The sequence below is a fragment of the Lynx canadensis genome, chromosome D2, assembly GCF_007474595.2.
Source record: "Lynx canadensis isolate LIC74 chromosome D2, mLynCan4.pri.v2, whole genome shotgun sequence".
Taxonomy (NCBI): domain Eukaryota; kingdom Metazoa; phylum Chordata; class Mammalia; order Carnivora; family Felidae; genus Lynx; species Lynx canadensis.
In genome coordinates, this window is record NC_044313.2 from 21,987 (window position 1) to 49,734 (window position 27,748).

Genomic DNA, 27,748 nt, shown 5'->3' on the forward strand with positions numbered 1-27,748 from the left:
ATTGACACCATGCTAGTACCATTACTGTTGCCAAATATCCCCTTGTAGGCAAAATCACCCGCAGCAGAGAACCAATGGTCGTCTAGTTCAAAAATTTTTTTCAATACAGTACCATTTCTATCTGAAATTTTCATCCACATTACCTAACCTGATAGTTTTCCCTTAATGAGAAATTCTCTGATAGACACAAAGTCAGACATTCAGTTGAAAATTTGGACACAATAGGTATTTATCAGGTTTTACTTTATTCTCACTGTTCAATGAGCTATCTCTGACCAATAAAGGTATTCCTACATTTACTGCATTATTTCTTCCTATGATTTCTGACTTAGGGTTGAAAGATGAAAACACAGGTTCTTTCCTCTGTGAGTTTCCTACACAAGGACTGGTAACTTCAACAGAAGCCTGCCACAAATTCACAAATTCATAAAGTGAACTGGCTACAATGGACTGGTAGTGCTGTAGTCAGGTCACACATAGAAGGGTTCTCACTCAGGTAAACTACATGTGAGGATTTCTGAGGTAGAGATGGAAAGATTTCTGCCCTCCACAATCAATTCTTTCTGCCTGAGGTCATGGTTGCAATCTTCACTCTATGGCTTTGAAGACAAACCTGTGTGTCATCTGCACTTCAGGAGCACAGGGAATAAAAAAACTCACCAAATGCATGTTGTTTTTTGGTTTTTGGTTTTTTTGTGGCCAGGCTTCACTGTACTGTTCATCATGTGTGTTCATATTCTCTTGGCCAGAACTCAGTTACATGGTCCCACCCACAACAAAGGGAGGCTGAGAAATGTAGGCTAACTGTGTGCCCAACACAAAGAGAAAGTGAGTTTTGGTATACATACAGCCAGTCTCTGCCACACATGACTTCTCCCCTGTGTGAGTTCTCAAATGTTTGCTGAGGTGTGATTTCTGACAGAAGGTTTTTCCACAATCATTACATTCATAGGGTTTCTCTCCTGTGTGAGTTCTCTGGTGAACAGTGAGGGCTGATTTCTGGTAGAAAGTTTTCCTACATTCTTTACATCCGTAAGGTTTCTCTCCCCTGTGAGTTCTCTGATGCCTATTGAGGGTTGACTTCTCACAAAAGGTTTTCCGACATTCATTACATTCATAAGGTTTCTCACCAGTGTGAGTTCTCTGGTGTACAGTGAGTTTTGACTTCTGGTAGAAAGTTTTCCCACACTCCTTACATTCAAAGGGCTTCTCACCTGTGTGAAGTCTCAGATGCACAGTGAGTTTTGGCTTCACACAAAAGGATTTCCCACATTCGTTACATTTATAAGGTTTGTCTCTTGTGTGAGTTCTCTGATGTACAGTGAGAGCTGGGCGATGGCCAAAGCATTTCCCACATTGTTTACATTCATAAGGTCTCTCTCCTGTATGAGTTCTCTGATGTGCAGTGAGAACTGACTTCTTATGGAATGTCTTACCACAGTCGTTGCATTCATGATGTGTCTCCCTATTGTGAATCTTCTGATGTATGGTGAGGGCTGACTTCTGGTAAAAGGATTTCCTACATTCATTACATTCATAGGGCTTCTCCCCTGTGTGTGTTCTCAGATGTACGGTGAGTTTTGTTTTCACAGGGAAGGATTTCCCACATTCATAACATTCATACGGTTTTTCCCCTGTGTGGATTCTCTGATGAACAGTCAGGTGTGACTTATGGCAGAAAGATTTCTCACATTCGACACATGCATAGGGCTTCTCCCCTGTATGAGTTCTCCGATGTACTGTAAGAACTGTTTTACTAATGAAGGTCTTCTCACACTCGCTACATTTATAGGGTTTCTCTCCTGTGTGTATTTTCCGATGTTTACTGAGATTAGACCTCTTGTAGAAAGTTTTAGCACATACATCACATTCAAAAGTTTTCTCTTCTAACGGAGTTCTCGAAAGCTGAGCGAGGTGTGATTTCTTGCTGAAATTACCCCCACTTCGATCATGTTTATGGTGTTGCTCCTCGACATCGGCTAGACCAAGATGCAACTGTGTTGGTTTCTCACAAAAAGTGTTCCTCCATTTGTTACATCCACAGTGATTCTCCCCTATGTGAGTTCTCTCTTGGGCAGTGACAGCTGACTTACCACAGGCTTCCCGATGTTCATTATACCTACAGGCAGTCTCTCCCATGTGAGCTCTCCTATAGGTACAGAGTGTTGCCCCCTTGTTGAAGTCTTTCCCTTGCCCGCTAAATTCAAGAGGCTGCCGCAAAGTCTGATTCCTCGGATGACAACTAGGACACTCGGCACACCTGAGGGGGCTCCCAGTTGTATGACATTCCTTGGCATTCTCTCCAACACGCATCCCACCAGGCTCACCAGGGAGAAACGTGTTCTGACACACATTACACAACTCTGCCTTCACTCTTGAGTAGCTTCCGTTATTTACAATCAGTTTTGAAACGTCGGCTGCACTCAAATTAAGTGTTTTTCCCAAACCGGTTCTCTCCTTCGTTGACGTTTCATAGTTGGCCAATCCAACTTGCCACAAAAGTCTGCTCTGATACTCCTGGCCAGTCTCCATCAGGTCACCTGCAGTCTGGACATCTAAAATGAGACAAAGTAACCATATGTATGAACCACACCTAAGCATTTCTTACGGAATGTTCATGTAAAAATGGAGAACTTTCTTTCCATCGTGTAGGATAAGAATTTTACAGTTAAAATGGGTATGATTATAAGTATATGATTTTTCTTTCTAATGAAATAATGTAACAAGTTACACCAACAGATTCTCTAATGTCAGATCATGGTTTTATTTATTTGTTGGTTTTGCTTTTTTATCGTTTTTTTTTTTTTTCCCTTTTTGAATCCATGAGGAAACCATTGGTCACAATATTCACCTATTCCCTAGTCTTAGTGTTCAGCTGACTTCCCTTCATCTGCCATTTGTGTTCCTGTTCCATTTCCCGCTTTCTCTCACAATAACTGTAGGTCACTCGTGCTGGGCCTCTTCTCATCACTCAGCTTTGAAGACGACGAGGTCTTCCTGGATCCGCCACTTCAGGATGCAGTACAGAGCCATTCTTCTGTCATCTCAGCAGGGATGTTGCTTAGGAACAAGGATTTGTTCCCACATTTCTTTGCTTTTTCACCTTTCCCTGGGCATCCGTGGGGTTTTTCAAAGGCATCACCTCTCCTTCTCCATGCCAGCCAGAGACCGCTTTCGGCTAATTCCTAATTAAACCCAGCATGCTTGGCTTCTCACAACCATAACAGGTACAGAGAGCTCCAATCCTCCACACTGGGCTACCTCTCCCTGCTGGCCTAAAGGGTTTAAGCTCTGCAACCCAGGCTGTGCCCACCATCATTGGAAAACCTCTTTCTGGCTCCTTCTTAGATCAAAAACCCTGGCATCCCCACCCCCACTTCCTGGTATATGCAGCCCTACTTGACAATGTGCAGTTTCTAAAGGCTTGTGTTTTGCACTCTGGAGTTTTGCACGTGTCCTAGTTTCAGCGAAAATGGAGTCCGTGTATGGGTCATTGTTTCAGAATGATTTAGCGTAAGCAACTGCACCCTGAAACCCCGGGCTCCACTGGCCTCAAGGACACACGTTCTCCAGATTCTCCTCCCATGCCATGGACTGCCCCTTTCCACACTGTGCGTGGTTCTCCACACCTTCCTGCCACCTGTGATGCCGTGGTTGACAACGCTTGGTCCTGGGCTCCCCTTCTTTTCTTAACAACTCCCTGGGCAACCTCCTCTAATCCTCTGCCTTTAACAATTTTTCTAACTTGTACCTTGTAATAGTGATGTCCAATTTCTACTCCAGATATTATATCCACCTATATGTTATACTGTCAAATTTGGTAAATCGCCACCTTAAACTTAAGCTATCCCAAAGTATAGTCTTAATAATTAATCACCCCAAAACCACTTTCCCTGGGCTTCCTTCCTAAAATGGCACACCCCATTTTCTGTCACGGTGACATCTGTGCGGGTTATCCCACTACTTCACATGTACTTCGTATGTCGTATATGTGTTTCATGCTGACTCAATAATTGGTAACCACGTAGAAAGGAGTGCACTTGTTTGATTACTGTCGTTATCCCCATAATTACAAAATGACTAGCGCTTGCTTAACACTTGTTGAAAGAATAATGAGTATATAAATAAATGTCTGAAAAAAACTAGCGCAAGAGGATGGAGGAAAGGAGGGCATCTTACAGCCTACAGACAGTGGCTAACAAAGAAAAACATTCTAAGAGGAGGCAGGTAAAGACTGGATTTTGGGTAAGACTAAGAAAATAGAAAAAAAGATGGGGGTGGTTTATACATAAGAAGCATCTTTGGAGACTAAATAGAGCATGTCTGAACCTAGGAAAAGCACGGGTAAAAAACAACCCACCACGGCCAACATCTGCTATGCTCTCCCCTTCCCAGACCCCTGCCCAGTATGCACTGACAGACCTGGGAGGCTCTGCTCTAGGGGTTCCTCTACTGTCCATGGCTCTGCTCCTTGCTCCAACTTGACGATCACCTCAGGTTTGGTAATGCAGTGCCCTGTTGATCAGAAATAAAGGGGGGGCTTTTACCAAACCGTTTTAAAGAATGACAGGAGCACAGCGTCAAGAGTCGTGCAACGAACGGCCGATCTGAACCTCTGATTAGAGAGGTGAACACCCACGTTCTTCTGGGCCTCGAATCTTAAACCCAAGTAGCATGTAATCTCATAAACAGTTTCCACGTTTACCAATGAAGAAAGCAGTGCTAGGACACTAAGACACTTTCACTCACCCAGTGACACCAGGCTACTGTAGGTCTCCAGCATCACGACCCTGTACAGGGTCCGCTGGGCATCATCCAGGTCCTGCCACTCCTCCCAGGTGAAGTTCACAGCCACATCCTCAAACGACACCAACCCCTGGAATGAATGACACATGTCTCAATTCAAGGGATCAGCTGGGATCAGAAGAACAAGTCTGGGAGTTCATTCTTTTTTGTGTGTTTTGTCTTATACAGAATACACCATGCTTTGTACTCTATACCGTGGGCTAAAGCGAATCCACAGTAGAACTATCCTACCCATGTTAACTCTTTAATCCCTAAAAGTACAATCATAAAGTTTCCCTTGTCAATCTAGAACCGTCCTTGCTACTAGAGACGAAAAGATAACTGTGCTCCCCAAAGGTGTGTATGACCTGGTACGGAGGCCTTAGTGTAAACATACACCTGCAGTAATGCACTAGATAAACGAGGTTAGACGTGTTTAATGTAGACAAGAGTAAGAAAGAAGGAAACAGCTGCCCGTGTGCCATCCAATCACACTTCCCTGAAGAGCCAAACACATTAGCTGTTTAATGTGAACAACATATTCTCATAATTATGAGACTACAGTAGAAGTCACGAGGGCAACAGGTACACATGCTACATTACTGGAAGTACAAACAGCACCATGTCCAAATGGTTGCTCCTAGGCTGTGACAAGACATAAAGGCAGTAAAGGTACTTAAGGAACAGATTATAGTTTGCATTTAAAAAAAATTTTTTTTTGAGCGAGAGAGGGAGACAGAGTGCAAGTGGGGGAGGGGCAGAGAGAGAGGGAGACACAGACCCTCTCAGACACAGATCCGAAGCAGGCTCCAGGCTCTGAGCTGTCAGCACAGAGCCTGACGCAGGGCTCGAACTCACAGACTGCGAGATCATGACCTGAGCTGAAGTCAGACACTTAACCGATAAGCCACCCAGGCGCCCCTATAGTTCTGCGTTTAAATATCTGACCTAATTCCAACACAACAAATTTGATGCACTCACCGTTGTTTTTATTACTTATACATTAAAAGCATGTACAGACGCATTTGAATATTTCCTCCTTATCCCAGAGGGTTGCTTCTGTCCTCCCCAGTGTGAGTACCTCCTACTTCCTAAACCACAGGGTGTCAATAATGAGGGGCCAGTAAGAAGAGGTAAGTTACACGGCCAGATTTGCATTTTAACAGTCCTCCCCTAGAAGCAGGATGGGAAAGAGCTTAGAAGAGAGTGACAGAGGACAAACTTGGGGTTACAGGATACAGAGCAATAAAATTACAGAATAGGGTACTAATCCTACAAAGCAAAAATGAAAAGAAAGCAGGAACACAAGTTGGTTCTAATTTGTTCTGAGAAGGGTGAAGACAGAACCCGGCTGTCTGCATGACCAGCTAGATACATACCGGTGCTATAAGATGAAATAAAATAGGGCACAGAGTGTGCACAAGAGACACAGATTTTGGACACAGCATGTCTGAAGTCTGTGCGTACGCAGGGATGTCATACTGGCAACTGGATACATGATCTAGAGCTCAGGAGAGATCCAAGCTCAAAATAAACATTGGGGAAGCAGCAGAATTTTAGTAGTAGCTGAAGCCATCAGAGTGAATGGAACAGCTCACAGAGAACCTAAGACTTTGAAAGGAGAAAGGAACAGGTGCCGTGTTTTAGGACACACCAATGCTGACTGTCAGAGAAAGAGAGACACCACGACACAGAGAAGATTTCTAGAGATTATTCCAGGAATAGAAATAACCTCCACACTAAGGAACCTATTAATACACGTCATCATATTCACGTTTCTGAAAAGTCCTATGATGATTCAAATAGACACTAAGCAGGTATCTACAAAATATTCTCCCATTTGTAATAATAACCATTAACCAAAGGGGATTTAGAGGATTCTTCCTTAAAATGATTAAATGTGTATGTCTTACCCCGGAGGCAGCATCACACTTCATGAGGAAATACTGGAGTATAAAGGTGCTCTCCCACCACAATTATTCAACAATTTACAAGTGGTAACAGTCAATGCAATTGAAAAGAGATAAATAGTTGTAAAAACGGTCATAATTTAAATATAATTTATACGTAGAAAACTCAAAAGAATCCTATGAGAACTATTCTATAGAAACAAAATAATTTTCTTTTTTAAGTTTGAGACAGAGAAAGAGATAGTGAAAGTGCACACACAATCAGGAGGGGGCAGAGAGAGACAGACAGACAGAGAGAGAGACAGAAAGACAGAGAGACAGACAGAGAGACAAGGAGAGCACACCAGCAGGCCCGACTCTATCCCACCAACTGTGAGATCATGACCTGATCCAAAATCAAGAACTGGACACTTAATCACCACCCAGGCGTCCCAAAGAAAAGAATTTTCTATAAGAAAATTCTATAAACTGTAGATTATAAAAATAATGTCTTCATACATACAAAAACATTCATACTATAACAACAACAAAAAGCAGAATACCTATCAATACATTAACAGAAAACATACAAAGCTGTGGGAGAAAAAAATATGAAGGCTACAAGAACTAATAAATGAAAGACACCATATTCACAAGTAGGAAGATCTGCATCAAAAAGATATCAATTCTCAGTAAGTTAATATTCAGGAAATTCATGTAATATTATCCTAATAAACAACACATCCTTAGATACAGACAAGCTAATTTAAAAGTTCATAGAGAAGATTAAGTAACAATAGACAGAGACCGTGGTAGGTTATACTTCTGTTCACCAAAATTTAGTGTCTCTCCCTTATCAGTCAGCTCTGGCTGACATAACAAATACCCTAGACTAGATGGATTCAAAAGCAAATTTCTTGGGGCACCTGGGTGGCTCAGCTGGTTAAGCTTCCAACTTCGGCTCAGGTCATGATCTCATGGCTCATGCGTTCGGGCCCCACGTTGGTCCGTGTGCTGACAGCTCCGAGCGAGCCTGGAGTCTGCTTTAGATTCTGTGACTCCCTCTCTCTCTCTCTCTCAGCTTCCCCGCCCCCACCCACCCACCCCCACCCCCCCACCCCACCCCCCCGCTCACACTCTGTCTCTTTCAAAAATAAATAAACATTTAAAAAAATTCTTTTGTAAGCAAATTTTTCTCAGATTTCTGGAGGCTGAGACATCCAAGGTCAGGTGTCAGCCAGTTCTGTGCCGGGTATAGACCATCTTCCTGGCTTGCAGATGGTCACTCTCCTGCTGTTTTCTCATGGTGGAGGAATAAAAACCTCTCCTCTTCCTCTTTTCATAAGGCCACCAATCCTATCAGATTAGGGCCCCACCATTAGGACCTCATTTAACAATAATTACTTTCTAAAGGCTTGATCTCCAAATGCAGTCACATTGGCAGTTAGGGCTGGCCTTCAATATACAAATTCTGGGGGAATACAATACAGTCCACAGTACTCCCTGAGGTGCCCTTCTCTGCAAAAGGATTAATATCCCTTGGAGGTGGAACTCACATAAACAGATCTATATTCTTCCATGTACCTGGCACTGAACAAGAACAAGTCAATGGAAGTGACACATGTCACTTCTAAGCAGAAGCTGGAAGAGCCATGCATAGATCACCATGTCCTCCCTCTGTCACAGGACCAACAATGTTACAGTAAAAAAAAAAGTGCTCCTCCGTCTGGGATACTGAATGAGACAAAAAGGATAAAAAGCAAAACTGATCCGTGATGGATAGGTAGCATAAGAAAGAATGAAACCTTTGTTGTGGACCTAACTGGTAATGAATCGGCATAATCACCAAACAGAAACAAGCAGTGCAAAGAAACTGGGAGGAAGGTGATCCATGATACCAGGGGCTAAATAGCAGATCAGTGTTACTTATGATCACTGGTACTTATGTACCTAATGTTACTGAAGTAACATGAGTGATGATTACCATATGGATTTAAAGCTTTAGAAAAAGAGGTAGGAAAACAGAGTATTAGTAGTAAGTATCAGGCACTAGTCGCTGTCTTTAGTTAAATACTATAGGAAAAGTGATAAGCTCAGGTGGAAAAAAAGAGTTCAGTGTGCAAACAGGAATGAAAGAAAATTGGGAGATACTATAAATTTGGGAACCTGTAGGACTGAAAAACTTTCAAAGGATTTCTCATTTTATCTGTTACTGTTTAAGGCTGAAAAAGTTGCCTCTTCCAATTTTTACAGAAAAAAATGTAAGAAATGCTTGGAGAGTCAAGACTAATTAAACTCAACCTCAAGGGAGTAACAACCATGTTATAACCATGGCATCCTGTGACACAATTGAACCCTGAAGACAATACACTAAGTAAAATGAGTCAGTCATAAAAAGATGAATATTGCCTGACTTCACCTATAGAGGCTCCCTAGAATAGTCAAATTCATGGACATAGAAAATAAAATCATGGTTGCCAAGGGCTGAATTAGAGGGGACAGGTACTTGGTATTTAATGAGCAGAGCTTCATTTGGGAAACATGAAAAAATTCTGGAGACAGTTGCACAAGATGATTAAAACTGATGCCACTGAACTGACATTTTTAATTAAAATGGTCAATACGGCCAATTCGAGGTTTTATGTATATATACATATACACACACACACACACACACACACACACACACACACACACACATACATACTTTACTGCTTATTTATTTATTTTGAGAGAGGGAGTGAGCGCAAGCAGGGGAGGGGCACAGAGGGAGGCAAGGAGAGAATCCTAAGCAGGCTCCATGCTGTCAGTGCAGAGCCTGACATGGGGCTCGAACCCATGAACTGTGAGATCATGACCTGAGCCAAAATCAAGAGTCAGATGCCTAACCGACTGAGCCACTCAGGTGCTCCAGGTGATGTATATGTTATCAAAATAAAAAAAGTTAACCAACTTTTCACCAAACTGTAATCCAAAATTCTATTTATGGTTGATGCAAACATCCATTTTTCCTTACTCATTTCTTTTAAATGATTAGCTGGAACAGAGAAATTAAATATCCTTTAACAGGGTTGAAAACATGACAGTTCATTTTTGAACTAGCAATTTCAATTATACGATAATAAAAAATACAGATAGAATCACTGACAAATTTATGAAAATAAAAGGTAAAAATTATAAAAATCTGAGCTCCTTGTTTCATACTTTGCCTATCTTCATCTTAACACTTGTTTGAACGTATATCACTGACTCCTGCATACTTTCTCCAACCGGACTCCTGAAGCTGTCACCACACATGTTGGCTAGTAGCACAGCTCAAGAGGGATCCAACCCAATCACCAGGCATATACATCCTTCAGATTTTTCCAAGAAGGACAATTCCAATGTAAAACAGACAGTTACTACATTTGTCTGTGAGCACCAATGCAGATTTTGGGTAAACTAACAAAACAAACACATGGGTCTTCATGTAAGAGGAGATTATACCTGAGAGAGAAGGAGGCATCCAGGAGAAATCCCATTAGAGTCACTGGTGAATGGAAGGTATATCACATGTAAGGGAAGAAAAGACGACATGGATTTCAGGTGGGACTCGCTCAGTGTGAGGTGCCTTCTGGACAGCCACAAAAAACGCATTCACGGGGGAGTTGGACCTATGGTCTAAAGGATGGGGAAGAGGTCCAAGATGGAGAGAAATGCTCAAGACTATCAAACCACAGAGGGCCAGACAAGTCAAGGAAAACCGCATCGTGTGAATATGGGGGCCAGATTTGAACACTTGGAGAGCGATGTTCAGGAGAAGAAACACACAGGAGAAGAATTCAGGGAAGCAGAAGAAATCATCAGGCAGGCCGCCACAGGAGCTAACGGACAAGAATGTCCAGGAGAAGATCCTGGAGAGCAGTGTCACTACGGCAGAAGGTTCACGTGAGGCAACGCCCACAGTACACGGAGTCTAACTATAATCTAGGTGGATAATGCAGGTTGTAGGTTATTTCCTCACTTAGAAGACGTGAATTGGGACCACACTGAGTAGGTTAAGATGCAGACCAGCGGTGGAAATATTTGTCAGAAAAATACAACTTTGAACAGTCGGCCCCACAACCTACACAGACAGACTAGCTGACAGAAACGTGGGGAGACTTATTTGAAGGACCTGCAGTCAATTCAGTCCCCCAGACATCCCAAGTTTTAGCCGAGGATCAAGTAGGGCCTTCCAAAAGCTGTCTGGGACGCTACTTTCGCAACTCCAGAAAACCCTTAGTGAGCAAGCCGTGTTCCAGCCCCAGGTGACTGACACTGCTGCAGAATGCTGGACGTGTTGATTTCCAGGTTGGCAGTGAAACACTGTCCACGACACCATCTCTGTGACCGACAAAGGCACCGTTTCGGACTTCTGTGCCTGCAAGCTTTCGTGTCCCATGAGAATGTGGCACACTTTCCTCTAAGGGGCCATTCTGAAAAGATAACAAATGTGCCTATCTTTTCTCCACGACATCAGAAAGAGAAATCAGGGACGAATCTGCACTCACCTTGGAGGACTCTCAGGTCATAGAACCCGTCCATACCTACATGCCACCATTTCCACGTTTAGGTATTTTTCCCAGAAGCTGAGTTTCACTTATTTCTACTTTTCTATTTTAATTTATGAACTGCCCTGCGTAAAGCTCACGAAGCACGATGTAAAACAAGCTGAGGAGCAAGCAAACAAACCACTCACCAGAGATGAATTCTGCATGTTCTGCTGCTCTTGGAAACGCACCGAGGACTGTGGGAGGACAGCTGGGAGAGAGGGCCAATGGACCAGAGTCATGACAGGACTGCGGTGACTTGCTCCTAGGTCCTGGATTCTCTTGTGTGAGGCTCTCTACACACAGCTAGAAAAGACAATTAAAAAGGGGCGGGGGGGGGGGGTTCGCCTGCTGTGAGACAACAGAACCTCACACCTTGAGAAACAGCAGGAAACACCCTATTGCAGGGGAACCCCCAAGCCCATTAACTGCACATGCAGTTTATCCTTGGTTACTGAAAACACCCATGTCCTACTGATTTTATCAACAGTTACTAGTAAGAATTAACTTAAAATTCTGAAGATGCTTATTTAAACCACGGTGGTTTAACTACGCTATTAATAGAGACATACGCACAGGGCTTCATATTTGCGTTTCCACGAGGACACCTGTAGCTTAAACACCTTATCTTCACGGAAAGTATACATCTTGCAACTCAACATTTTTGGCCTGTGATTTTATAGGCAAAGAACCTAAGGTACATTTCTTGTGTGGCACACTGTTCCCGTAATGGTTCTCAATGACCTGCTTCCCTGTAACCATTTCCTCAACACCGGCGTGAGCTTTGCCATTCGACTTGCTTTGGTCAAAGGGAGCTCAGTTCAGCACATGTGACCCAGACACAGGATGAAGAGGACTTTTCCACTAGCGGTTACCTTCCGGGAACACTATCATCTTGTGAAGACACCTGGGGCTAGCCTGCTAGGGACGCACGGCTTAGCCAGCAGCCAACACAAATCACCAAAAAGGTCCCGCTGTAAGGGTTAAATTGTACTATAGAGCTAACGCTTAGCTTGAAAGATAACAACTTTGTTCTGACACTAAAAGTCAAAAGATAACAGCCTTGCTTTTACTCTTGTAAATCATACTTCATACTCTTGTGAATTAGGCTTTACCAATGAAGGAAACAAAAGCTCAAAAAAGAGCATCAGAGACAAGGTCAAGGAGATCCACTGGTTGCAACTTAGCGGCAGAAAGTCTAAAATAATCACCTCATTCGATAACTGTTTCTGACTCATCTGGCAACTGTTTCTAACTCATCTGGGAAATGTTTATCTGTTCTGTTCCCAGATAATGATAAAACGATGTGATCGGCTTTAAAAACTCTGTACCCCGGCTGTTCGGGGCCACACTCTTATCAACAGTGTTGGTCCCGATCGGTCGGCCTTGCCTCTCATTGTAATAAACTTTGTTGCAACTGTCACTGGTACCCGTAGCATTCTGTTTCAGGAGTCGTGTGGATGCAACAACGCTACACGGTGCAGGGCGGGGGAGGGGGGACCTGACCCCTGCCACCACCTGCTGTGGAGACGCCAAGAAACCCCGCAAATACAACAACTGCCTCACCCTTAGACCCGGGTGCGCACACCTTTCATGATCTCTCTGGAAATCGCGGACATCTCACTGCTCATCAATACGCTCATGTTACAGGTGAGCAAACCGAACGCTACCACGGTTGGGGACACCGCTGGAACGAGGACGCCGACAGCAGCCCCTGACACTCGCTGACCGTCTGCAGACCCACCCCCGCCCTCGCTGCCTCTTGGACTCGACCACCCAGTTCGCCAAGCTCCCGGAGGCAAACGCCGCGCCTTCTACAGCGCGCCTTCTCCTGACCAAGCAACCACTGAAAGCACAGCCCGAGCCGGATCCCGTCTCGCCGTCGGTCACCAACCCACCTTCCCGCTCCCACCAAGGGGACGACCCCTCCCCCTCGCCCGCCCAGTCCCCGAGTGGCGCAGGGCTCCCCTTTCACCCTGGCACCAACCTTCAGGGACCGACACAGACCCCAGCCTAGGGCCCTCGGGGTAGCGGCGAAAGAGGAGCCAGGAGCGGAAGTTCCTGGCGGAAGGGGGCGGGGCCGCACGTGCGCAGAGGGAGCCCGGAAGACTCCCAGAGTCCCCTGCGGGAAGACGTCTGTGCAACGGAGAGACTACATTTCCCACAAACCTCTGCGCTCTGTCCATTAGGAGCTTTGGGAGGTGAGGTGATGGATGAGAGTCGGGGTCTACCCACGTGGCCAAACGTGGGATTCTCGTCCCTTATTAATTCCTGACTTTTTTTTAACTCCTTTGAAAGACATTTAAAAAAAGATTTTTTTAATGTTTACTTGTTTTTGAGAGAGAGAGAGAGAGAGTGTGTGAGCGGGAGAGGAGCAGAGAGAGAAGAGACACAAATTCGAAACAGGTTCCAGGCTGCAAGCTGTCAGCACACAGACACACCATGAGATCTTGACCTGAGCTGAAGTCAGACTCTTAACCAACTGAGCCACCCAGGTGCCCCAGATCCTGATTTTACCAAATGATAGAGATGTCGTCTCTAAATAGGAAAAGTCTAATGTGGAGGAAACATTACATCACATGAAATGTTAGCTTTAATTGCTACCTATGTTATGGTAATGGTTATAGAACGCACTGGGTTTGTTTTTTTTTTTTTTTCCCACAAGCATACTAAAGCGTGAATAGTGAACTACCACAATATCTGCATTTTATTGAAGTACTTAACAAACAGATATGGCAACTGTTAAATTAATACTTGTAAAGTAGATCCTGGAGTTTGGGATTGAGTCAATCTTCAACGAAAGACCACGGGGGAAAGGGAAATGGAGAAGTTTATTGCGCACAGGTTCAGGAGGAACTATACCTTATGCTTCAAGGGGCCACAAGGCGAGAGGTCAAGACAGGGTGCAGGCAGAGTGAGTGCAGCAGAACCTGGACCGCATCTTCATTATGGTCCCCCTTTGATGTGCTTTGGGGTTCCAAGGATAAGGCCAAATGGGTCAATTCAAACCAGAAAGAGTACAGTTTTGCTATGGTCCATGGGGGTCTTATCTAAGGGATGTACAAGGCGAAGGTCATGGGAGGGAGGGGAACTGTTCCTCACAAGGGATACTGGGGAAGATTATATGAGGAATTTGCATTTGTTCCTGACTCTGCAGACTGTTATCTAGGGAAGGGCTATTGTCAGTCTGAGGTTCCAGCATGCCCCTTAGGCACACAAAATGGATGCAGAGGCAGAAATATCACGGGGTAGTTATGTGAACATGTACCTGCAACTCACAATGAACGTATTAAATAGATGCTAGTTCAAATGCCTTCTTTTTAAATTTTCAGTGTGTTTATTTATTTTGAGAGAGACAAAGTCAGCACAAGTGGGGGATAGACAGAGAGAGGGGGAGACAGAGAATCCCAAGCAGGCTCCACACTGTCAGCACGGAGACCAACATGGGGCTCAAACTCATGAAACTGTAAGATCATGACCTGAGCCGAAATCAAGAGTCAGACATTCAACCGACTGAGCCACCCAGGCGCCCCTAGTTCAAATGCCCTCTTAGCGCAGAAGGCATGTACCAGTTTCATAAATAGATGCTATTCTCACCCATTAAAATAACTTCTAAGCCATCAAAGGATGATATTGCACTATTGGGAAACCTGCTCTAGTGTATATGCAGGAATGAAATCATTGGGTCATAGAGTGGATGCCCTCCAAAGCAGTGCAAATTTACACTTCCAGTGTCTGGTAATTACTTGCTCAGAGACTCCAACGATTTTTCCATTCATGAATCTACTCATCAAAATCTTATTTATTTTCCTGAGGGTTGGGCTTCAACATGGGCTTCCCTTCCCTGGTTTCTGTCACGCTATAAACAAATTCAACACTCGGCTTTCTGCTGTCGATGCAGCATCTGTAGGAACAGGGATAAAACTGGCTTTTGTAATTGGGTTGATGTGTACTTTAGAGGTAGGGGTGGGGGTTGACTGTCTGGCCCATGACCTATCTGACCTATCTGTGGTTTTCCCTTTTCCTAAAATATGACCTCATCTTTTCAAGTTTATGTATCTTTTTCTCATCCTGCAATTGCCCCTCATCGGCTGTACTGTGTAGACCCAGGAACCTCAGTCTTTATTTCCTATTCTCTTCTTTTCTCAGATTCTGGGATCCCTCACCTCCCTTCCTCAGTCCCCTGGATCCCATATTCCTCTATTTAACACCTATGCGTGTGATAGTTGGAGATCCTTTAAATCCCTGCCAAACATTCAAAGGTTTGTTCCTTCATCAGTGAAGTTCTGGACCTGGGCTTTTCTTGATGGGAACTTTTAAGTTACTAATTCAATCTCTTCACTCATTCACATTTTTTTCTTGAGTCAGTTTTGGTATTTTAGGAATTCATCCATGTCATCTAAATTATCTAATGTATGTACAGTCGTTCATATAATTCCTTTTAAAACTGTTTGATTTCTGTAAGTCTGTAGTAATGTCCAATCTTTCATTTCAGATTTTAGCAATTTGACTCTTATCTATTTCTTGGTCAATTTACTTAATGTTCATAAGTTTTGTTGACCTTTTCAAAGAACCTGATTTTGATTTCATTGATTTTTCTCTTTTGTTTTTCTATTCTCTGTTTCATTTCTTTCTGTTCTAATCTTTATTTCCTTCCCTTACTTGCTTTAGGTCAGTTTCTCTCTCTCTCTTTTTTTTTCCCCTCTCCTACCCCTGTTTTTTCTTCTTTTTCAAGAGTCTTAAGGTGGAAGTTTCCATTATTGATTCAAAATCTCTTTTCTTTTGTCATATAGACATTTGTGGAATAAATTGACCCCCAAGCACTGCTTTACTTGCCTCCCAAGAGTTTTGGTAAGTTGTGTGTTAATTGTCAATTATTTCAGTGTACTTTCTAATTTCCCTTTTGATTTCTTCTTTGACAAATGTAATTTTGGGGGTTGTTAATTTTCAACATATTTGTGAGTTTCCCTAACTACGTTCTGTTTTTAATTATGAAAAACACTCGATTGTGATTTTGTTTTGTATTATTTGTGATTGTGACTGTATTTGTGATTATGTTTTGTATTATTTCCATCATTTTACGTGTATTCTAGTTTGTTTTATGGATTAGTATATGGGTTTTCTTGAAGAATGTTTATGGGCAGTTGAGAAGCATGCATATTCGGCCGCTGTTGATTGGATTGTTCCAGATATGTTGGTTAAGTCTAATTGGTTTCTACTGTTATTTGAATCTTCTAGTTTTTAGTTATTCTTTTGCTTAGTTGTTCTATCCATTATTAACATGAGGTATTGAAGTCTTTAACTATTGTCATTTTGTTGTCTATTTCTCCCTTTATTACTGTCAGGTTTTCTTACATGTATTTTGGTATTCTGTCATTAGGTGCATATATGTTTATAACTGCTATATCTTCTTGATGAATTGACAGTTTTCCATTAAAAAATGTCCCTCTTTAGCTCTAATAACTAGTTTTTGTTTTAAAGTCAATTTTGTCTAGCAGCGGCATAACCACTTTAGTATAGCATTCTTGTAGATTTTTGTTTGAATTTCATTTATTTTCCCATCCTTCTATTTTTAATCCATTTTTATCTTTGAATCTCAAGTCTGGCTCTTGTATACAACACAGATATGAGATTTTGTTCTTTATCCAGTCTGATAAGCTCTATTTTATGATTGGATCATTTAATCCATTCACATTTAATGTATTATTGATATACTTGGACTTTTTTTTGCAATTTTAGTTTTTTTCTATGTTTCACATCTTTTCATTTCTCTATCCCTCCTTACTGATTTCTTTTGCAAAAGTTAATATTTTCTATGTAACATTTAAGTTTCATTTATGATTTTTTTCCTTATATATTTGTTATTTCCTCAGTGATTGCTCTTTGGCTTACCATATGCATCTCAAATTATCAGGATCAGATCTAGATTCATACTAACTTAGTTGTAGTTACATATAAAAGCATGATTTCTATAAATCTCTCTATGCACCTCATCCTTTCTTAAAGTATTATTTAATACATGTTACATCTAAAAATTCTACAAACTAAACAAAATGTATTATAAGTCTTCTATTACATAATTTTATGTTTTTTTAAAGAAGTTGAGAAAAGAAGAGCAAGGATACACTTAATACACTTTTAGGTATTAAACTTATTTATCACTCATGGTTCTCTTCATTTATTCTTATAGTCTCAAGTTACCATCTGGAGTTATTTCTTATCACAATACATATTCTCTCCCACTCACCTCCATTGTACTATTATAAGCAAAGATATTTTCATATATTACAGGCCCAATAAGACCTTATATATCTACTTTTCTATACAGTTCTTTCAAATCAGATAAAAGAAGAAAGTAAAAAAATTTTCACTTATACTCTCTTTTATAGTTATCTAATTACCTTTCTTGGTACCTCCCCCTACTTTTGGAGGGCATATATTCAAATTACTCTCTGGGGTCATTTACTTTCATCTTGAACAGCTTCTCTTAATATTTCTTGTCAGGCAAGTCGGATAGCAACAAATTTCCTCAGTTTTGTTTATCTAGGCATGTCTTTTTTTCATCTTCATTTTTGAAAAACAGTTTTGATGGATATAGGCTTTTTGGTTGACAGTGTTTTCCTTTGGGCAATTTGAATACGTTATTTCCATTCCTTCTGACTTCTCTTGTTTCTGCTGAGAAGTACATTGTTAATCTTACTGGGTTTTCTTCACGTGATAAAAAAGTTTCCTTTTTAAGTAAAAAGGTCTTCATTTGTCTATCCTCCTCCTCTTAAGATTTCTTCCCTGCCATTCACGTTCAGCACTTTTACTGGATTTCTTTGTGTTTATCCTAATTGTAGTTGACTGAGTTCCCAGCCAGTTAACATTTCTTCATTTGCCATATATCCTTGGAACTGATTCCTCAGATTTCAAATGGTTATTGTTTTCTTTTGTTTTGTTTTGTTTTATAATTTTCAGTTTGGCTGGGGAGCAGATCAATGGTCCCCCTATAGTGCTGGAAGTCCCTCTAAGAATCACATAATTTTCAAACCTGGATGCTCAGTCACTTGTGAACTTTGCAGTTGTCACAGAGTAATGACACATAGTTTAACAAACAAAACTAAGCTCAAACAATTGTCAGCATTATGTGAATGAGTCATTATTATTTATGTGCTTTGGAAGTTTTGCAGATACTATCATGACCGGGGTATTATACTTAAAAAAATTTTTTTAATTCTATAATAGCAATACACATGTTCACGAAGTGGGTAAAATTATAGCAAATGCTGAAACATACACCTGACAATAACTTAGAAGGTCTGTTTATATTACAGAATTCATCAAGCAATTGAAAAAAACCCACTATGACACACTACACAATTTAGTAGATAATACAGAGAAAATAAAAAGAAATATTACATAAACTTTTTGCTACAGTATTGGTAAATACATGCCTTCTGGGACTATATTTCCCTGGATTGTCATATAGTCCCAAATGTGAGCTTTTAGAGACATTAATTTAAAATTTCAAGGTCTGTAGAGGACATAATAAAAGTCAGTTAGAGCCTGGAGGCTACTTGAACCAGAAGGAACTGTGGCTTTTTACACTATGATGTTGTATTTTAGATTTTGCTGCCAGCCACTGCCTTGAAAATTCAAGCAAGAGGGGACTCCATGTGGGGTTTGGAACTCTCTGAACACTGTCAAGAATGAAGTACAGGAGATCCATTGGTGTCCTGGGCTACATCCTTCAGCCCAGCTATGGAGGTGGAGGATAGTCCCTCTCACACAGATAGAGCCCTAGCCCGTCTCCACCTTGTCTCTCCATGATTCAGCCTTGGGAATTTTCCCAAAGCTAAGGGAGATCAGTCACTCCATTCGTGGGGAGTTCAAGGAGTTCATGGCCAACTTTCAAGCCATAGCTTCTCATGACTCAGTGGGTCAGCTGAGATACATATGACCTAGCTTTTTACAGAGTACCCAACAGGATGAATGTCAGCTTGTGCACAGCGGTCAGCAGCTCAGCAGGACACCCTTAACTGTCTTTCCCTCCACTCCTCTCTTATTTTCTGCACTTCCTCATTGTTGCTTTTTGCAATCATTTCCCAAATCAACGGTGTACACAAGCTAGTATCTCAGCTCTTCTGGGGATAGAGGGGAATACAAAACAAAGACAGCAAGAAACCCAAGCAAGACAACAACTCCTACTCAAGTCAAGTCAAAACAAATACGGGAACCCTAGCCATAACACTGACCTCTTCTCAGCAAAGAGTGGTCCCCAAGCCAACAATCCTAACACAATCACCCACCAGAATCAATAACATCACCAGGAGGGTAGCACTTCCCGTGTGTTTCTCAGAAGACCCAATTGCCCCACTGAAAACTACCACTTATGTTTGAGTACATCTCTGCTTGATAGAGCCTGAGTCACATATGGGATATAAACTGCAAGGAAGTCTGGTTTCTCCTGTGACACCTGCAGGCCATCGGAGTCCCCCACCTGCCCCCATCCTCTGCAGGACTCTGCCCCACAGGTCCGAAGCCGCCTCTCTTGGATCACGCTTCTGCCATTTCACCACCACGGGTCTCCATGTGCCCTCACTGTGGTCTGGAAAGCTAAGGCAGTCATTAGGCCCACCTGGTCTGATGGTGTTGTGTCTCATTTATCTCCGTGACTGGATGGAACAGAACTTATTTCTCGCTCACTGTCCTTCCTGTGCTGATCGATGCAGTGTGGCATGTGAGATGCTGCAGGTGACTCAGACAGGCGGGGGTGGTGCCGCCACCGCATCCCACCTGGAGCCCGCTCCAGGTGGGCACCGGCTCTCCCACGCAGGACGTGGAAGGAATGCATTGACCTAAAGTAGTGCTCTGGGTAGGATGTGTGGGCACGGGATGTTTAGCAGCTCTGTTTCAGCACACTTAGCATGGACTCAGCCCGGAGAAAGAGACGTCTTCCCAAAGCAAGCAAAGGGGTCCCTTTTCCATCCTCTAACACAGGTGGCAAAGGAAGACTTACAGAAGAAAACGTATAAATATTTTGTGTTTCCACAAATAACCCAGTGAAGAAATGGGCAGAAAACATGAATAGACACTTCTCTAAAGAAGACATCCAGATGGCCAACAGACACATGAAAAGATGTTCAGCATCACTCCTTATCAGGGAAATACAAATCAAAACCACACTCAGGTATCACCTCACGCCAGTCAGAGTGGCCAAAATGAACAAATCAGGAGACTATAGATGCTGGAGAGGATGTGGAGAAACGGGAACCCTCTTGCACTGTTGGTGGGAATGCAAAGTGGTGCAGCCGCTCTGGAAAGCAGTGTGGAGGTTCCTCAGAAAATTAAAAATAGACCTACCCTATGACCCAGCAATAGCACTGCTGGGAATTTATCCAAGGGATACAGGAGTACTGATGCATAGGGGCACTTGTACCCCAATGTTTATAGCAGCACTCTCAACAATAGCCAAATTGTGGAAAGAGCCTAAATGTCCATCAACTGATGAATGGATAAAGAAATTGTGGTTTATATACACAATGGAGTATTACATGGCAATGAGAAAGAACGAAATATGGCCCTTTGTAGCAACGTGGATGGAACTGGAGAGTGTGATGCTAAGTGAAATAAGCCATACAGAGAAAGACAGATACCATATATTTTCACTCTTATGTGGATCCTGAGAAACTTAACAGGAACCCATGGGGGAGCGGAAGGGGGAAAAAAAAAAAGAGGTTAGAGTGGGAGAGAGCCAAAGCATGAGAGACTCTTAAAGAGAACAAACTGAGGGTTGATGGGGGGTGGGAGGGAGGGGAGGGTGGGTGATGGGTACTGAGGAGGGCACCTGTTGGGATGAGCACTGGGTGTTGTATGGAAACCAATTTGACAATAAATTTCATATATTGAAAAAAAATAATAAAGTTTTTAAAGGAAGAAGATGACTGACCTTACGAGTGAAACACTGTCTGAACTCGATGTCCTGAGTCACGGCATGAGGAAGATTGGATGGGATGAGATTAATGTATCTCTGGACCTCACGCACCACGGCGTCTGTGTAGAGCATCCGGGCACTGTCGCTCATGCAGGGGAAACCAGTCTGTCGATTTCCTTGTGGACTCTACCTGCATGAGAAACAATGTCACTTGTGAGCCATCCAGAAATGTCAACCCAAACTGGGCTGTTGGGGACAGAAACTGGATCCTACAAACTCGCAAAGGAAAGCATCCCTTCAGTGTTTTGCTGTGTCTGCAGCTGTGGTTTGACTGAAATGGCCTGTAGTGCAAGTGTGCTGTAAGTTCTCCACACAGCGGTTCCGTTAGTGTCTGGATCTTTCCCGTGTTGTTCACAAGAACTAAGAGGGCAAAGTTACAACCCTTCAGTCCCACACAGATATTTGCACGATGATAATGCAGAGAAGTCTGACTCCAGAGACCATCTAAGATGTCTCCAGCAACCATTTTTCTGAACACTTACAAGAAATGGAGGGAAATGCTTGCAAAGTGCCTCTTGGTACCAGACAGCCAGCTAGAAACCTTCCTTACCCATATCTAGGGCAGGTTTTGTTGTTGTTGTTGTTGTTGTTGTTGTTAATTTTTTAAAGGTTCATTTGTTTTTGAGAGAGAGGCAAAGAGAGAGGGAGACACAGAATCCGAAGCAGGCTCCAGGCTCTGAGCTGTCAGCACAGGGTCCAATGGGGGGCTCACATCCACAAACCACAAGATCATGACCTGAGCCAAAGTCGGAGGCCCAGCCGACTGAGCCATGCAGGTGTCTAAGGCAGGGCTTAATGTTCCTGTTTTTTTTTTTTTTGTTTTATTTTATTTTATTTTATTTTATTTTATTTTATTTATTTATTTTTTATATATATGAAATTTATTGACAAATTGGTTTCCATACAACACCCAGTGCTCATCCCAAAAGGTGCCCTCCTCAGTACCCATCACCCACCCTCCCCTCCCTCCCACCCCCCATCAACCCTCAGTTTGTTCTCAGTTTTTAAGAGTCTCTTATGCTTTGGCTCTCTCCCACTCTAACCTCTTTTTTTTTTTTTTTCCTTCCCCTCCCCCATGGGTTCCTGTTTAGTTTCTCAGGATCCACATAAGAGTGAAACCATGTGGTATCTGTCTTTCTCTGTATGGCTTATTTCACTTAGCATTACACTCTCCAGTTCCATCCACGTTGCTACAAAAGGCCATATTTCATTTTTTCTCATTGCCACATAGTACTCCATTGTGTATATATACCACAATTTCTTTATCCATTCATCAGTTGATGGACATTTAGGCTCTTTCCATAATTTGGCTATTGTTGAGAGTGCTGCTATAAACATTGGGGTACAAGTGCCCCTATGCATCAGTACTCCTGTATCCCTTGGATAAATTCCCAGCAGTGCTATTGCTGGGTCATAGGGTAGGTCTATTTTTAATTTTCTGAGGAACCTCCACACTGCTTTCCAGAGCGGCTGCACCACTTTGCATTCCCACCAACAGTGCAAGAGGGTTCCCGTTTCTCCACATCCTCTCCAGCATCTATAGTCTCCTGATTTGTTCATTTTGGCCACTCTGACTGGCGTGAGGTGATACCTGAGTGTGGTTTTGATTTGTATTTCCCTGATAAGGAGCGACGCTGGACATCTTTTCATGTGCCTGTTGGCCATCTGGATGTCTTCTTTAGAGAAGTGTCTATTCATGTTTTCTGCCCATTTCTTCACTGGGTTATTTGTTTTTCGGGTGTGGAGTTTGGTGAGCTCTTTATAGATTTTAGATACTAGCCCTTTGTCCGATATGTCATTTGCAAATATCTTTTCCCATTCCGTTGGTTGCCTTTTAGTTTTGTTGGTTGTAATGTTCCTGTTTTTAAGAGGAAACAACTACAATTCAGAGACCTCGAGTATCCGGATGGAAGCTATCTGATTGTGGAGCCAGGATTGCAACCAAGACTGTTTTACTACAACCACACACCGCTTTTTGGAACAAAACTTCCTAAGTCAATAAAGTGTTGATTCCCTCAGTCTTTCAAGTGATAACTATGTCAATTTCATGAACTAGCTCCACAGAACCACAGAAGTGCTACAGATAGGCCCTCAGCTTTTGCTTGGTGTTGCTTTGTACCAAGGGGGAAGGGAACTGAACTGAGAGCACACCTGCTTGTCCTGAGCCACACAGCCAGTGTGCAACACATGTATGCCGGCTCTGTCACAAGCCTCCCTCGTGTGTGAGATTCAGAAACCAATCCCTTCCTCTTTCACTGTTCAAAAACTTACTTGTGATATTTCATCTCCACTGTCATGAAACATCCCAGTTTATTTGTTGCCTGCTTGTGTAGGACAGTATGTGCAGGGGTCTCCAAAGACACGTCAAAGATTGGGAACAATGATCCAAACTTATTTAAGTTGTTCTTTGCTGTTAACATAGCAAGTCAGTTTCTAAAAATTTAACCTAAATCCACAATCAAGTGGATAGGACTAAATTATGGTATCCCTCAGTATAAAAAATTGCATGCTAATTTGAAATAATATTTTGTAGGAACACCTAATAATGTGTAAATGAGTCCATAATTTACTACTAGGTGGAAAAATAAAGTTCAATGCTGTGAAATTCCAATTGTGTGCAACATGTGCATACACACACAGAAAGAGGGGAGGCTGGAGACCATGCAAATGGAAGTATAAACTTTTATCTGAATGATAGGACTACTAGTGAATTTTTAACATTTGTCTTCGTCATTTTCTATACTTTCCAATTTTCATAGGATAGGCCTGTGTTAGTTAACTTGGAAATCAGGGAAAGCCAGAACATGAAAAGAACTAGCTGTGCTGAAGCACCAGGAGGGCTGTCTTCTTCCCCCGTGTCCGCCCCCACCCAGGAGTGCCTCACTCACCTTCCACCTCTGGGTGCTTCAGCCGGATTGGCAGGGCCAGCCACAGTGTGCTGCTGACCGTCTCCGGGCCAGCGCTGAACAGGTTAGAGCCAACAGCTGCTAGGTTCTCAACATTAAATTCAGAATATGGGTCGGTTTCCCTGTAGATAGTGGAGTAATCAGTTACATGATTTCATCATAAGTCCTCTATTAGACACACACAGATGTGGGTTAGAAAGGATAACAAGTCCTTACGAGGTGGAATGTTTATGGCGTATATGAATGGTTATTTTATGCCCTTTTTTTTTTCCTAAGTGATTTTCACTTGATGCCTAATTTGTAATCGGCAAAGAGGTTAATAGTTGTAACATCTTGCATAGTGGAAAATATACTTTAAGATGTTGTGCTTTGGACGTAGTCTTGAAGAAAAGGTAAAAACAGGGCCCACTTGTGCATAAACACACGCACACACACACACACGTTAGCCACCAGGCCCTTATTCATTGTCCCATGGTGGGCTCTGTCCAGGGATTAGAGACAGGTGACCTGTGCTCCCAAAGTAGCAATGGTTCCAACCGTCACCCTGAATACCAGCCACTTTACCTGCAGTTCTGTGATGGTCCATGGGCTCCTGGGGGGCAGGAGGGATGGTCTCAGTCAGGCCACTTTGCCTAGCAAGTGCTGAGTAAACACTGAACCATCAGGCAGTTAATGAGGGAAAGGTACGCGCTCCACATGTCAGCCCAGTGGTGGGGAAACACACGATGGAGGCCTGGGGTCTTCCAGACAGGGGGCGTCAGGCCTGGACCTGCGTGCATGCAGCCCAGGCAACATCTATGCTCTGAGGGCCACGCAGCCACCCATGCAGCACGGGGGGTCTGCCACACGCACCTCCTCCAAAATGTTGAGGAAGCGGTCGACGTAGTCCCAGGGCCGCTCAGACTCCAGAGTCCCTTGATGCTGTACTACTCTCTCCTAAATGAAATTTCTTATATGCTGAGTGTTTTAAAAAATATTCTGGTGTCGCCCAGGAAGATAGTGACTGAGCAATGGCCACAAATTGTAGGGAAAAGCCACACCCTTCCTTCCACCTCCAGGACTTAAAAGCGAAGACAGGTTGTGAGGCGTTGAAGCATCTCTGTTAAGGGGGACCCTACCCTCTGCAGCCCCTTCCCATTTCTGGCTGCAGGACCCCGGGCGGGCTGCAGCCTCTGTTGGCACGTCAGAAGAGACGTGTTGGCAGAGGGCAGCCTGACTGCCTCTCCAACGGGCTTTCAGCTGTGTTACGTAAGTGGCCCTATCACTTTTCCACAGCTGCCCTCCATCATCTCAGGTGCACCCTGGGCCGCTGCTTCCTTGTTGCCCACGGTGGGACTCTGCACGCGGGCTCACCCCTGGCACCAGTGGCAGGTAATCCAACAGGCAGAGACAATTGGCTTTACCTGGGCCCAGAAAGAGCTTAATACGGAAACGTTTTCATTCAACAACCCAGTCCGATTCAGGAACTCCTCGTCTTGATAGTTGACGTGCTCCTTAAAGAGGATGAAGCAGATTGTGTTGCAGGGAGAGCCAGCCAGGATGCAGGCAGGGTCCATTGGTTCAGCTGGTAGGAGGGACGATTACCAAACTCAAGGAAAACTTTCATGAGTGGTCTACACTTTCCAAATAAAAATGAGGGAAGACGGTTCCAGCAGGGTGGTGCCGGGGCTCAGGGAAGCATAGGGAGGTAACCCTAACTTCCCACCAGATGCAAACCCACCCTCTGTCTGTGTGAGGACCCGCACCAGGTGCTGGGCTTCCTCCCGGACACTGCCCTCGATGCTCCTCCTCCCCGTCCCAAAGTTCCACAGGGTCATGAGAGGAAAACGACACATTTGCTTCCACCGCTTTGCTATGGCTGGACGCAAGTCCTGAGGGAGAAGCCAAGGACAGGAGTCTGGTCACCAGAGGGCAGGCAGAGGGGCCCTGGCACGTGATGGGCACTTGATAGTACGGGGACTTCCTTGAGAACTGCTTTCAGAGGATCAGAACGTCAGGAACTTTTCCCCTTCTACAGACAAGCAGCAGCATCTACCTGGGGCTAATGTTAGAAAGTCGATTTTCAAAAGTCCATTGACTATCAGTTCTTCCCTGGAGGGAGCTCATCTGAAGGACTTCACCTTCAGACACATCCCAGTTTGGCTCCTGCCCCAACCTGACGGGCTGCTTCTCTCCCTGTGTCCTACACAAAAGCTCCATCAGGAGACATCTCACCTCCGGCCGCACAGATCAGACGTCAGTCCCACCAACTTCACCACAGGCTTGCCAAAAAACACCTGCATAAGAGCAGGTGAGCTCACGCCAGCTACGCATATCCATTAATGGGAAACAAAGATATTTCCAATAACTTAAAGTGTTCAGATTAATGTCTCCAGACTGATTCGACAGGATCTTGGCACCTCAAGCAAAATAATAAGCAGAGATAAAAGAAGCAATCGGGACAGAAGAGTTGGTAAGAGTTAAAAATTGATGTCGCGTCTTCTCACAGTGACGGGCTAGGTGATTCTGATCAATCTGTTCTGCTGAGATGCTGCATAAATGTACATATGGTTCATGAGAACCAGAGCCAAGAAGGGAACAAGGAACTTGGGCTTGCTTTCCCACAGAAGCACAGGTGACACACAAAACCCCAGTAGAGCTACTAAACACTGGGAAGGTCCCAGAAGCAAGAGTCAAGCCTGCCAAGGAGGGCATCTGCAGTAAAGGACTGGGGTTGCAGCCGGCACTGAGGGTCTGCTGGAGACGGACCAGCCCAGTGGGGTCGGCAGCCCAGCTTCTGACCAGCTGCCAGTGAGGCCCTAGAACACTGGTGGTGCTCTTCCTCACCTGCCCCGAGGAAGCAGGAAATCCTCTCGGTGGGAAGGTGCTGTTGTTAAAACCTGAAACTACCGCCACAAGTTTTTGCATAAAGTGTCTGGAACCTAATACAAAATTAGTAACAACCTAGAGAGCTCAGGTCACGGAAATCAGCTGCCTGGGGCTCCATCCAGTGGCAACATCAGGGACATTACAACTGCTGAACAGGTCAGACTTAAAAACATTAAGAGTTTGTCAGAGATCTGAAAACTAATCAAAGAACCACATCAAGCTTTTCAAATTGAAAAACAGAATAACTGAAATGAAACACTCAGTGTTTACACACAACCAAAGACAGGACTTGTGAGCTGACAGCCTAGAAGAAGTCTAGGCCGAACAGCAGAAGTTGAGGGATTCGAAATCCCGAAAGAATTTAAGGAAGTATTCGGATAACATGTATGATCTGAGGGTAGCAGGGAAAGAATATCATGGAGGAAATGCTTGGCTGAATGATGGCCCAACTTTCTCAAACCAACACTTACTCTTTAAAATGCAGAAATAGGATCAATACACACAAAACCAAATTTAGTCGCCTCTGAATAAAATTGATGATGATAAAAAGAAATAACCCTACAAGCAGCCAGGGGTGAGGGTGGGGGCGAAATACACATCACCCTCAAAAGGATGACACTATGAACTGTAATTTCGCAACAGATAGAATGCACGTCAGACACGAAGAATGACATCTTTAAAGGACAATCACCACTGACCGAGATTTCTGTACCATTTGAAACAATTTTCAAAAATGAAGAAGAATGTGGGGTG

The 27,748-nt window shown here is 43.4% G+C and overlaps 1 protein-coding gene across 2 annotated transcripts; it reads right to left on the bottom strand.

Annotated features, from left to right (window-relative positions):
- Positions 1-225: 225 nt before the first annotated feature.
- LOC115527271 (zinc finger protein 883-like) lies at positions 226-27,748 on the bottom strand. 2 transcript variants are annotated; one of them, XM_032595186.1, is made up of 6 exons: positions 24,110-27,748; positions 21,177-21,351; positions 11,395-11,551; positions 4,750-4,876; positions 4,423-4,515; positions 226-2,555 (listed from the first exon to the last, which is right to left on the bottom strand). In XM_032595186.1, exons 3-6 carry the CDS (start codon positions 11,485-11,487, stop codon positions 757-759), a joined length of 2,112 nt encoding a protein of 703 aa, XP_032451077.1. In that variant the 5' UTR covers positions 11,488-11,551; positions 21,177-21,351; positions 24,110-27,748; the 3' UTR covers positions 226-756. The 2 variants fall into 2 exon arrangements, with proteins under 2 accessions (XP_032451077.1, XP_030190643.1); XM_030334783.1 differs by lacking the exons at positions 21,177-21,351; positions 24,110-27,748 and adding an exon at positions 13,233-13,304.